The 14,340-nt window shown below is 41.4% G+C and overlaps 1 protein-coding gene across 1 annotated transcript in view; it reads right to left on the bottom strand.

The window, feature by feature from the left end:
- Positions 1–13,632, bottom strand: part of slc35f1 (solute carrier family 35 member F1) — a 32,460-nt gene extending 18,828 nt beyond the window's left edge. The window contains exons 1-4 of the mRNA XM_077587388.1: positions 13,548–13,632; positions 13,321–13,451; positions 11,043–11,218; positions 5,797–5,924 (exon numbers count right to left, since the gene is read on the bottom strand). Coding sequence (XP_077443514.1) covers positions 5,797–5,924; positions 11,043–11,218; positions 13,321–13,415 — 399 coding nt within the window. The 5' untranslated portion in view covers positions 13,416–13,451; positions 13,548–13,632. The remainder of the gene's footprint in view (positions 1–5,796; positions 5,925–11,042; positions 11,219–13,320; positions 13,452–13,547) is intronic.
- Positions 13,633–14,340: the final 708 nt, after the last annotated feature.

Raw genomic sequence — 14,340 nt, 5'->3', positions numbered from 1 at the left:
CCGTTCCACGAAACGTCCGTTCGACGAAACGTCCGTTCGACGAAACGTCCGTTCGACGAAACGTCCGTTCGACGAAACGTCCGTTCGACGAAACGTCCGTTCGACGAAACGTCCGTTCGACGAAACGTCCGTTCGACGAAACGTCCGTTCGACGAAACGTCCGTTCCACGAAACGTCCGTTCCGCGAAACGTCCGTTCCACGAAACGTCCGTTCCACGAAACGTCCGTTCCACGAAACGTCCGTTCCACGAAACGTCCGTTCCACGAAACGTCCGTTCCACGAAACGTCCGTTCGACGAAACGTCCGTTCGACGAAACGTCCGTTCGACGAAACGTCCGTTCGACGAACTGTCCGTCGACCAAACGTCCGTCGACCAAACGTCCGTCGACCAAACGTCCGTCGACCAAACGTCCGTCGACCAAACGTCCGTCGACCAAACGTCCGTCGACCAAACGTCCGTCGACTAAACGTCCGGGTACCGGTAGGGCCTTTCCGTTTGTTTCCTCGCCAACTCGGCATGGTACCTTTTGTTCCACTTTGTCATACTCGTGTTCCTTTTGTTTATTAAATATTATTGTGCATTTGATTTCCTGAAATCCTTCAACGGCTTACAGTTCACAACAGGCTTTGTGAGCAAAAACACTGGGTCAGAACCATCAACCACTCCTCCACGTTTACATTCTATATACATATTTTTAAAAATGACATTTTCTGAGAGTGAAATATATTTTGTATTTCAATCTTTTGGCATATTTACTTTTCCTTGCTATTTTAACCTCAAATGGAGTGTAATAAACTTGAGTCTCTAGGACAAGGCCTCGCAGCATAAAGGAAGGAAAAGGGTTCTAAGACAATTAAAACTGCAATTAAAAATGTGACTGTTGGAATAATGATTCAAACCTTTTAAATCATTATTAGTAATATTTAATTAAAAAAGGAAAAACATCTTTCAACAAACTCTGCGGCGAACTTGCAAGGAGATGCAATGTGGCGTCGTCTTAGCCCCCAGTGCATTCTGACGAGCGGCATACTCTTCGGTACATTTAGCGGCACATAACCAAAACATTCAAAGGTAATCTGATTTAAACAATTGCCATTGAAAGAAAAACACCTGCGTAAGAATTTGCAGTATAAGCATAATAATTTCTTTATAAGGTAAACTGCCGGTGTCCCAGACAAAACAATTTATGAGTCCTTCGTAGATCTCCCAGTAAACAGTCCTTGGAGGGTGAGGTGTTATGTCAACAAGCTGGAGCCAGCAGGGTGACCTCGAGTTTGTCCCAGTCTTATACAAAAGTAATTAAAATGCCTTATTACTTATTAAAAATGCTTACAACACATATAGAATATTCCATAATAATTCTAACATTCCCTCCTTTTACTATATGTTTGTTATTCATTTTATGACAAAATCAAAAAAGACAGGGATATCTCCGTTGGCTGTTTTAATTTTACCCGCTTAGGCTCTACTCGTTCGGCAGGTCTGAAAATCAGAAAATAAGATCATTTTCGTCCAATCCATCCTCGTAATTACCATGCTCCTGGAATTCACTGTTAGTGTCAGCACTTCAGTAGGAGATATAATTCATGCAATTTGGAATTTGTAGGGGCAATCGCAGTGGTTATAAGTCGGCTCATCAAAGATCTTAAGCAGGGAATAATACAACACCCACATAATGTCAAAATCGTAGCAAAAAGGGCTACCACAAATTAGGCCAAATCATTATTGGTGAGGCCACAAATCTGTCAGCGGACATTATTCTACTCCAGGATGCTTTTTCATCTTGCGGTTTAGGGTCTGCAGGCCATCGTTGGCCCTGGTGTGGGACCCAGTGGGGGGCGTGTTGTTGAGTGCAACATTTTCAAACGTTGCATACGCCCCCTGCTCCTTCAAGAAGCATTTCAACCGCTGCACGATCCTGGAACGCCGTCAGACTAGTGGCTGCCAGTTGTTCCTTTATCGCCACAAATCCCTGTTCAGTATAATTTCCAAGTTTTTGGACATTGTAATGCAGGTAATTTATCCAATCAACATTTTTGTTTGGAGTAATTAAAAGAAAAATATACTCCCAACCTGCTGCGATCTGATTAGCCAACTTATACTCATCCTCGTGGATGCCAATCGCATCAATGTATCACCCTCTCTCCATGCGACGCCGTCGCGAGGGGCCCGCCATCATACCGGATTTCTGTGCAGCCAATTGTATCTCCTCTACTGTAGATGGAAAAACAGACACTGGTAATAGCAGTGAGACCAAGGCACAAAGTCCTGCAGTCATTTTGGCAGGAGTCGTATAATTTGTTTTGACCCCACCACCACCATAGGTCAGAACGTGGAATCAGGGGTGCAGTCTGTTTTAGGACGTGGGCACACCACGTCACATTTATCGCTCCCAGTGCCGGACCGTGCCCTGTGAAGACTAAGCAGGTAAAATGATTAAACGCGACATGTGTTGAAAAGATAGGCTTGTCCTTTGCTGCCGTTGTAACTGGGTAGACATTATTCCATTTCATACATTTTGGGCTTACATCTTTTGTCATTATCTCCTTTACACAATCAGGGGTAATTTGCGCGGGTACTACTCTTAAGAGAGGTCGGCCCCCCATACATGTTATACAGGTTTGATACAGGTTTGATACAGGTTTGATTTATAATAGCTGCATTTTCCATCAACAATAACCAATTATTTCTTACCGCCTCCCGTTTGGGAACTCCCCGTTGCAGAAATGAATTCTCTGGTCATCTCAGATTTTAATTTTACTATGGCGGATCCGGGTGTTTCCATCTCCGACGACCTTCTTACCCATGGACTTAGGAAAAACGTCAGACAAAGATTCACAAGTTAATTTGTCAGTCTGAATTATGATTTGTAATGCCCCACCGTATGGGTTAATTTTATCGAAGGCCTGATGGTTTTTCGCACACGTGTGTCATCCAAGCATGCCAATCTAGACCAGTTTCTGCAACAAGGTTTCCCCAATCTGTTTTAGGACTGTTATGTACCACACATATTCCATGTGTATCCTTTGAAATGGATATATGGATTTAATATTCAGCCGCACCAAAACAGAGCGCTCCCCCCGCAATCAAAGTATTATTCGGCAAGTTTAGAGTCTGACCAAAACGCAGTTTTGGCAACCCCGCTAAACATTTAATTTGCTGTTTTGTATTTCTGTTAACCAAAATATTCCCGCTAGCAGACGGGAACGAAACCAGGATAAGCCACAATAACCCATTTCATTCTTTGAAATAACCATTTTAATTGCCATTCTACAACTTTCAGCATCACACAAAAAAATCCAATTGAATTCATTCCCAAAGAATGTGATCTCTGGTTTAAAATTTGCTCAACATCCTCATGTTCAAAATCCTCATTCAAATCATTTTGAGCAGGCCTGCCTTGTTTTTAGAGACATTTTTGTCCAGGCAATCACGCGATATATGTAATATATATAAGTATAATTTGAATGAGCATGCAACACATTTGAATGAGCATGCAACACATTTTTTTGCTGCTCCTGATAAATGCTGCCCACCGCGTGGTCTTCAGCGAGGCCGCTGTTGGCCTTAAAACAAGCCGTCATCCTGATTTGATATTCTGCAAAAGGCTCACCATCCCTCTGCTTAGCTCTGCTGATCACGGTATAATTAACTTTTGTTTTAAACTTCCCCGTAACCCGATCAATCAGTTCATGCACTCTTAAATTCAAATTACGCCCGTCATGACACAACGGGCCACCATCAGCTTTTGGATTCGAACATCCAAATTTAGTAGGAGCCTGCTCCTTGCCCACTTTAGTATTAGCAACTTCGATCATGGGATATTGTTCAATAACACATCACTCATTGGCGGCGCCCCGGCCTGGGGAGATAGTGTTTTCTCCCCATGTCCCCCACGGGCCCTCCCGACCTGGTCATATTTGTCGGAGGGGGCCCTCCTTTTTAACAACAACAACAACACATTTCTTCCCCACCGGGCAAGTCTCCCCGTCCTCTTTTCTGTGGAATAACACAGCCTCTGTGTCTCCAGTCCCAACGTTATCAACTGATTTAACCCATGTATCATAAACCAATAATAGGTATCATTATATCCCTCCTGCTCCATTTTGTTAAGATTTCCCCCATGCTTAGCACGTATTTTATCCTGCAGTATCAATATCTTATGCATATTAAGCTGGCCAGCAAATCCATATTTATTTATCCATAAGTTTAGGTGTTTAACCCTTGTAGCGCTTTGATTTTCAACAAATTTCCAATCTTTACACGGCAGACGCATCTTTGGATCGCCGTCAATAGCCGCTTTTACATTTGCGCTGCCCATTTTTAGAAGGGAGCGCGCTCGCACTTAGTTATCAGTTAGCAAATTCTTTTTCCGCGGAACGACACACGTAACACACGCAACACAAATGTATACCCTAGCCTGATATACTGTCAGAGTTATATTTGTACCTATCCGGACCGCGGTACAGGACACCCCGAACTGCCCCAAGTTTTATAGACTCATGCTCTGTCTCGTTACCTGGCATCGACTAGTATACCCAGGGTTTTAAAATCGCTAATCCCCAGGACGCGAGCCTTACTTCTCAAAATAAGGCCTTCGCGTGTGATGCCCTTCACGCACTCGGAACCCGTCTCAATATGCAGCCATCACACGCGGACTCGGCAGAAATGTCAAAAGATGCTTACCAAGAGGATAGTCGTCAACCGATTAGAAAACAGGCGCTGCTGAGAAATAGTCCAGCCTGGAAAAGGGATTCTCGCCGTGCACGGTCACTCCAGATATTAAACCGCAGCGTCTGGATTCCCTATCGGTTTGTTGACCCCGGCTACTCGAAGGACCAAATGTTGGAATAATGATTCAAACCTTTTAAATCATTATTAGTAATATTTAATTAAAAAAGGAAAAACATCTTTCAACAAACTCTGCGGCGAACTTGCAAGGAGATGCAATGTGGCGTCGTCTTAGCCCCCAGTGCATTCTGACGAGCGGCATACTCTTCGGTACATTTAGCGGCACATAACCAAAACATTCAAAGGTAATCTGATTTAAACAATTGCCATTGAAAGAAAAACACCTGCGTAAGAATTTGCAGTATAAGCATAATAATTTCTTTATAAGGTAAACTGCCGGTGTCCCAGACAAAACAATTTATGAGTCCTTCGTAGATCTCCCAGTAAACAGTCCTTGGAGGGTGAGGTGTTATGTCAACAAGCTGGAGCCAGCAGGGTGACCTCGAGTTTGTCCCAGTCTTATACAAAAGTAATTAAAATGCCTTATTACTTATTAAAAATGCTTACAACACATATAGAATATTCCATAATAATTCTAACAGTGACAAATCTTTCTTTTGTGATTAATTAATCATAATTAAATGGTTTAACTCCATTTGTCTATCTATCCATTCATCCACCCAAAATAAGGCTTTGCCAAACTTTGAAAAACTATCTGACCTTTGTATAATTTTAAAAAATGTTTTAAGAAAGGGCTAAGTATTTTTATATGGCACAGATTCAGTCACACTGTATCAGGTTCATCAGACTTTTGCACCTATCTCTTAATCTGGGTACAGATGCATCTTCTGCTGCACGATTTTCCCTAATACCAACTAACTAGCATGCTTAATCGCTTTTCTAAACAAAACCCACCCTTTATCAAGTGGTTATATATAAAGTTGTCATCAAATGCTTGATACTACAGAGTTAATGTTTTCCTCGACATGTAAACTGAGTACATGAGTTAATGCCACATTAATACATTCATATTTATTACATTCAATATTATAAATACAAATACCTGTACACTGGAAAGTGTGGTGTATTGGTAAGCTTTTAGGATCAGGTAGTTGGCCTCGATGTCTATTAAACCTAAAATCGCGTATTTCCACCAGCGCTTCCTCAAAATGGCCAACAAGTTTCCTTCACCTGGTGAAGTAGAGGGACACACATACAGACGAGTGGGCATGAGGACATTCAATGAATAGGCATTCAATTTTATAGGAAAAATTGTTTTGCTTGTTTTTGAGTTTTACAGGAGTCTTGATATCCTGATAAAAATATATTTTTAGCATTTTTTATGCAGTGCAGCTGAATCTCAAGACCTATGAATGATGACCCATTTGGAAGTTTTATCATGCATTTTATGCTACCGTTACAATTTTTAAGCTCGGGGCACAGAAACAAGCTATATACAGATCTGCCAACCTCTCCGGAGTTTCCGGAGTTTACCCGGACAGCCAACACAAACTCTGGGACTCCGGAAAACCTCCCTAAACTCCGGAAAAAAAATTGTCACTTAAATTTTCTTTGGGGCAACCATTTTGGAAAAGTACTAGATTTCAAATTTAAATGCCGCGAAATTCACACCATCGCTACGGTTTCCACATTTTACTTCCGCATTTGATTCAACTGCACTGTAAACCGGATAAATTCGGTAGCATTGTGAATCATCCGAGTTACAAGTTCTGACAAATGATTTGTCTTGTGCAACTTCAGCGTGGCAATCGATTTGGAATCGATTGCATAGGTAGTGCAGAGCTGCCAACCTCTCTGGAAGTTCAGGAGTTTACCCGGAAATGCAACGCAAACTTCGGGACTCTGGACAACCTCCCTACACTCCGGAAATTGTCACCTTATTTTTGTTTTAAAGCAACCATTTCAGAAAAGTACCAAATTTCCAATTTAAATGCCTCAGAATTCACACCATCGCTAGGGCTTCCGCCATCTTGATTCAACTGCACTGGAAACCGGAAGAATTTGGTAACAAGAGTGCATTGTGAATCATCCAAGTTACAAGTTTTGACGAATGATTCGTCTTGTGCGACTTTAGCGCATATCGATTTTGCATGAATCACATTCACTCCGGATAAACTCCGGAAATGGGACAAGGGTACTCCTGAAATGGAGTCGACGGAGGTTGGCAGCTCTGGTAGTGTCTATCGCTGTAATATTTTTGTTTTTTTCATAAGGGAAGTAAGTATTATTAAGGCTGACTAAACCACCAGTCTTTTGTTTTGAAACTAATCCTATCATTTCCGGGGTTGTTCTAAAGCAGGGGTCTCAAACTCGTGGCCCGCGGGCCAACTGCGGCCCCCGGGACGATAATTTGTGGCCCCCGTCCTAATATGAAAGATTAATGTTCTTGCGGCCCGCAAGATTTATATGAATGACACTTGTTTTGTTCGGAGCTGAATGAACCAATCACGGTGAGGTATACGGCTCTGGAGGGCGGGACATCGGCCGGGCTTTCCAGTGCCTCGCTCACTCACTCATTCATTCCTCCAATCAGCTGGGCGGAGGAGAAGCCGTGAAGCCGATCACTCTGCTCGGCGCGCACAGTCCTCCGCTGCTCTCAGCATAGAACTGAATGAGGCGCTATGATCCGTGATCCAGCCTGTCTGTGTCTGTAGCTATCTCCGCGAGTGAAACTGAAACTTAACATTAAGTGCGTTAACATGACACTTGAGAAATTCGGAGAAATGCCGTAATCCAATACGATCGGAGAACGAAAGTGTGCATGCACCACAGACCCGCGCGACTGAAAGTTAAAGTTCAACCCGAGACTCATTCCAAGTGGAAACACATCACAGAGCCCCAGAGATGTCTCTTTCAAAGCCTGCCGTAAAGAGAAAGGTCGGTGATGAGCACAGACAGTTTCAAGAAAAGTGGGGAGTGCAATATTTCTTTGTTGAGCACAGGGGCACCCCGACATGTCTCATTTGCACTGAAAAATTTGCGGTGCACAAGGAATACAATTTGAAACGTCATTATACTACGAGACATACTGAGGAGTACGAAAAATACCAGGGAGATGAGAGAGCCAAACAGGTTGCCAGTCTTAAAACACGTCTTCTGAGGCAACAGGATTTCTTCAAGAAGGCTACCAAAGACAGTAATGCAGCAGTCCAAGCTAGCTACGCCGTTTGTGAGTTGATTGCTAAAGCAGGAAACACATTCACAGAAGGTGAATTTATCAAAAAGTGCATATTACAGCCTGTACATATTGTCTGTCCAGAAAAGAAAAGTCAGTTCAACCACATCAGCCTTTCTGCCAACACCTTGGCAGAGCGCATGTCTGACCTGTCAAGTAACATTTATGATCAACTCTGTGAGAAAGTACAATGTTTCAGTGTATATTCAGTGGCTCTTGATGAGACCACAGACATCACAGACACTGCCCAGCTCGCATTATATGTCCGTGGTGTTGATGACAATTTTGAAGTGATGGAGGAGTTGCTCATAGTAATTCCAATGCATGGCCAGACCACCGCTAAGGAAATATTTCACCAGCTGTGTGATGCCATTGAGAATGCCGGTTTGCCATGGAAGAGCTTTGTTGTAATAACAACCGATGGACAATGACAGGGAGGAAGAATGGACTGGTAGCACTTGTTAAAAAAAACTGGAAGAGGAGGGTGTGGAGGAGGCCATAGCTCTGCACTGCATTATCCATCAGCAGGCCCTTTGCAGCAGATGCCTGAAGTTTGACAATGTGATGTCTGTCGTTGTGAAATGCATCAACCAAATCAGATCCAGGGGCTTAAAGCACAGAAGGTTCCGTGCTTTTTTTTTTGAGGAAATGGAGTCAGAATATGGGGATGTGCTCTACTTCACTGAGATACGTTGGCTCAGCAGGGGAAACGTGTTGAAGAGATTTTCTGAGTTGAGAGCAGAAGTAAAAGACTTCATGGAGATAGACGGGGTTGCTGTTCCTGTGCTAAGTGATCCCAAATGGCTCATGGACTTAGCTTTTCTTGTTGATATCACACATGAGCTTAATATACTGAACAAGAAGCTACAAGGCCAGGGGCAACTTGTCAGTGCTGCCTATGACAACGTGAGAGCATTCTGCACTAAACTTGTGTTATGGAAAGCCCAGCTCTCTCAGACAAACCTTTGCCATTTCCCAGCATGCAATTCCCTGAGTACAGTCACTACTTACGAATGTCTCTAGGTACGAAATTTTCAGGTTACGAAAGCTTTTTATATGCAAATGAGTGCCCCGAGATACAAAAAAAGATCCAAGTTACGAAATCCCCCAGAAAGTAAATGCATTTCCTTATCCGTTATTTTATTTTGAAAACGTTGCATTGATTCTCACTTTACAACCTCGCTATACTCTACTGAGCTCTCATTGACTGTCTCACAACAACCCTCCATGTTTCTTTGACCGCCTTCAACGGACTCGTAGTCGACAGCAACTCTTCATGATTCAAGATTCTCTTATGTTTTTTTCACCGCCGTTCAGTGTTGTGGGCTTGCAGTTTTTCTTGGAGGAAGCTGTGGCCGCCGATTGCTCAAACTCAACCTGAACCGAAGCCTGCGGTCGGTGAAATTGTGTCGTGGGGGCAGGCAATGGGGCTTGTGATCAATAAGGAGGACGTTGACGAGTTGGTCAAGGGGCACCAAAACGAACTCTCAACGAAGCAGGAGTTAATGCAACACTCGGTAATACACCAGGAATTCAACGAGAAGGCGTCTGAGGAGAAAGCAGCCACCATTCCAACAGCACAAGTCAAAAAAAAAAACAGGGGACAAATGAACTTTCCGACTTCGTGGAAAAAACATCCTGAAAAAGTGTTCACGAGTCATGATATCGCCCACTTTGATGACGTTTGTCTTGTGCATTTTAGAAACATAATTAAAAGTCTTCAAAGGCAATTGTCTTTTGATCAATTTTTATCAAAGCGTCTGTCAACAAGCACTGCCGAAGGAGAACTTAAGTCCAAACAAGAAGCAGTGGTGATAAATAAAATGGGTGAAAAATTAGATGCCAAAGAAATCATAAAACATTAATGAAAAAGATTAAAAGTTGAATGTAATATTGTTTTAAATTCTTAATGTTATGTTTATTAGATGTTTGTGTGTTCATTTGCTCTCTGCTTCTGTTGCCTAACGTTAGCTTCCTGACACACGAATAAATTTTGCATGTTTATTCATTTTAATGGTTTATAAAATAATTTTATGATTATTTTCTTTCATTTATGTGTGTCTTCACACTTTTCCTACAAAATTGGGACACTTTGATGAATGTTTAAGGGTTTAGTTGATAGTTTTGTGGGGACCATGGAACGAATTATTTACATATAGAGTACTGCTCTACTTAGGAAAATTTAAACTTACAAAAAAAGTTCTAGAACCTATTAATGTCGTAGGTGAAGGTACGACTCATTGTGCATTGAGGCATATGCTCTCTGCCGGGTCCTCTATTCTTGTGATGTCATTTTTTTTTTTAAAGAAAAGTGATGGATGGCATTGTTACATATAAATGATTTTCTTGGTACAATTTGAATAGCTATGGATCTGTGTGAGGCTTGGTTGTTTATTTTTTAATACTATGTGAAAGGATTCTCATTTAATTGGAGAGTAAAAATCAGAGAAATTGGGCCTTTAAAAACCCATAGACAACATTTACTCATGGTTGGCAAAGGAAGTTTATAAAAATCAATTCCAGACATTTGATGCCCTTTTTAAATTATATTCAGCACTTGTTTACAATAGCATCATGGAAACACTCACATTAAGCAGGCCCAAACAAATTTTTGAAGTCATTAACAAGAACAGTACTGAGTGCTACTGATTTGTTTTTTAGCAATAGTCTTAAACTTTTGATCAGCTGATCAATTGTTTTGCTTTCAAATTGTATCGTATGAAATACTTTGTTTTTCAAAGAGATCTTCTTGCTTTTGCATATTGTGTCTCTACTTGAAACCCAATTTATATCCAAAAGTGCTAAAGGTAAATTCTAACTATTTTTAACTAGTCTTTCATCTTCTATGATCCGTTTTCACACTGTTCATAAAATACTTATTGAAATACATTTTCATAAAATGTAAAGAGTAAAATAAAACAAATCATGTAATGGGAGTGGAAAAAATGTGGTAACAACCTAATGTGCAGAGACTAAAAACACAAAGTGCTTAGGTAGTCCCCTCCCACTTTGGGCAGGTTAAGCATAAAGATGGTGAAGCTTTTTGATTTAATTTTCTCGGTGTATAATAGCCAGGTGTTAAGAACAAGGGCCATATAAAATATAGCATTTACCTTGCCTGACTGCCAGTGTGGTGGTGTAGACAAGAAACAAGAGGATGTAGTTGAGGAAGCTCTGGAACACAGGCGTGTTGGCATGAAATTCATCAGCCAGGCATTTGCTAGTCAGGCTGATGGCACACATCAACCAGGACAAGACCTGACCTAAGGCCAATGTTACCAACAGGTCTCTATGGGGGACAAAATAGACATGATGTATATAACTCACATTTCTTTTTTATAATTGTGTATTATCTGTAATCCTTATAAAGTGTGATTTATGGATCGATGTGTGTGTGTATGTTAAGATTTTCTCGCTACATTTGTCCAAACCGTGCAACGTAGAGAGTTAAAAATGTGTTTGATTGAATTTCTTTACCTTCTCTAAGTATGTAAACTCAAGCTTTGAGCATTTGCAAGGATTATCGATGAGCAGAAATATGTTAACTTGGTCCTCTTGTGGTAGTTTTAAGCATTACACTCTGCACATTGCATACCTTCTTCAGTGCACACTGCAGTGGTTACGCTTAGTCATTTCCTCTTGAAGTTAGTTGCATGAACTAGGCAACAGCACCGCTATTTTGTGAGTTTTTATTTTCGTCATATTTTCACTTTGGTTTACAATGTTTTAACAAAAATAACACCCAAACATTGCTTAAATAAGTATAATTTGTCATCTTTTCTTTTGAAATTGACCGTCAGTTTTCCTTACGTTTTCCTAAAAGGCATACTCCTGCTTCGTATACCTGTACATAATTGTATGCGTGTACTGAAAATTTTCTTTCTCATCTAACCCATTTTTCAAAAGATAATTTTTTGTAGCGCAACAACTGTCTTTTGGTTCTAAATTGTTATGACTAAATCGTCCCGATCACGTACATTTGCAGCCAAGTTAGAGTCTGAGTCAGCTGATTTTTAAGATCAGCCTATACCGAGTGCACATCCAATCACATACATGTGCACCCGAGTTAGAGTATGAGTACTAATCGGATTTTTAAGATCTGCCTATGCCAAGTACATATCCGATACCTCTGGAATTATTTTAACGAATCAATTACCAAACCGACATTCTAATTTATTTCGTTAGACGGATGTGGAGAAGCGCTATATAAAGAATGTGGTAGCTAATTTAGATAGATTAACCACACTGCATCCATACATATTACATAAAAATACATAGTATAACGTCTTAAATCTTATATATCATAAAGATTTGTAAAATAACAACTTTTTCCTCATATTATGTCAAGTTACATAACAGCACTACCTTTTTCTTGTGATATTACGTCAAATTACATAATATTTACCTTAATCTCTAAATGGCAACGTTTTTCTTGTATTATTACGACTTTAATCCCCTAATATCACAACCCAAAACTTTTCACCAAGGCTTTTTCTCAAAATACACTTTTTTTCCCATAGTACTACAACGTACGGCTTTTTTTTCGCATACTGCGTAAAGTTACGGAAATTGACTATTTTTCACGTAATATTACATATTATGTCATATCACAACTTCTATCCCATTTTCTTTTTTAGGGTTGTGAGGGGTGCTGAAGCCTATCCCAGCTGACTTCGGGCCAGAGGCGGGGGACACTCTGAATCAGTGGCCAGCCGATCGCAGGGCACAAGGAGACGGACAATCATGCACACTCACAGCCTTACCTAAGGGCAATTTAGAGTGTCCAATCAGCCTAACATGCATGTTTTTTTTTTTGGAATGTGGGAGGAAACCGGAGAACCCGGAGGAAACCCATGCGGGCCCGGGGAGAACATGCAAACCCCACACAGGTGGACCGACCTGGATTTGAACCCAGGACCCCAGAGCTGTGAGGCCGACGCGTTAACCACTTGTTCCACCGGACCGCCCTATCACAACTTTAATCTCAAAATAATACTTTCCCCCCTCATTTTATTACGACGTCAATCTCGTAATATTACAACGTTTGACTTTTTTCTTGTTATATTGCAATTTCATTCTTATAGTTCTACTTTTTTCTTTGTTTAATCTTAATACTTAATTGTAAAAGTGAGCCTTTGTTGCTGGTATATTGTAACATTTTGAAGTTAAAACGGTGAGAATCGGCCCAAAAAGTGCAGGTTACCAAAACCGAGTATTATGATCTTATATGCAACGCGTGTTAACATATGTTGCCCACGCTGAATGCGCGGTAAAACCACGTGACATGACAGGTGATGTTACAGGTTGAAACAAAGGCGCGTCCACAGTGATGGGTGACTGTTGTCGCGGGTAGTGTGTTTTACAAACGATGCTATTGAAGTCTCGTCTTACCTGCTCAGAATCTTTCTGAACCGTTGGTACAAGCTCGGTGCTGGGGTCCCCGTGCCTCTGGGAAGGCTCTCCACAGTGGACACCATGGAAATCATCGTTGCTCAAGCGAGACGAGCGATCAGAACATTCCGCTAGACAGACGGGCAGATGAACACAGGCAGTGGCTTCAAAAAAGGGAAAAAAATGAGGCGCAAGAGGAGCCTCCAATGCTCCGTGCTGCCCCTTACACAGCTCAGATTTTGTCCAGGGTGGACCGGGCACACTTCGGATTCCTATTGCCTCTTCTGGAGCCGCTAAACAACAGCCAGGTCCTACGTATATAAAAAAAAGCTAATTGTGCCATAAGAGGGCGCCCTTTTACCCAATGGATCTCGTGGGAAATATTGTAGTAGTATTATAAAACGGTGTGCCCCACTCTTACTGACATACATAGCTACATACCACGTTGAGAACCCAAAGAGGTATACAGTAATACCTTGAGATAAGAGCTTAATGCGTTCCAGGTGGGGATTTACTCGTATCGCAAATCAACTTTTCCCACAGAAATGAATTAAATACAAATTATTTCGTTCCCACCCTCTGAAAAACACCAAAAAACAGGATAATACAATGGAAAACATTTTTATTGGTTCCAATTCACCATCTACTAACAAAGTAAAAAATAACATTCTAGTGGTTATGATGTCCAATACTAAAATGAGACATTATTCAATACAACGCGGAGTGCGCGGAGGGGAGAGAGAGAGATCGGTGGAGAGAGGGAGGGAGAGAGAGGGGGGAGAGGGAGTGAGGGAGAGAGGGAGGGAGGGAGGGAGAGAGAGGGAGCGAGAGAGGGAGCGAGAGAGGGAGAGAGGGAAGGAGAGAGAGAAGGAGAGAATTTTTGCACAGCAACACGCTCATAACATAACATAAAAAATAATTTAATTTAAATGAACTTAAATTCCTATACAGACACTTAAAAATAAGTTTTTACCTTACATTAAACCAGTGGCGGGCGGTGCATTTTCTGGTAGCGCCTTC

The sequence above is a fragment of the Stigmatopora argus genome, chromosome 19 (genome assembly GCF_051989625.1).
Source record: "Stigmatopora argus isolate UIUO_Sarg chromosome 19, RoL_Sarg_1.0, whole genome shotgun sequence".
Lineage (NCBI taxonomy): Eukaryota > Metazoa > Chordata > Actinopteri > Syngnathiformes > Syngnathidae > Stigmatopora > Stigmatopora argus.
The sequence above is the reverse complement of the archived record's forward strand: the minus strand, read 5'-3'. Positions and strand labels throughout refer to the sequence as shown.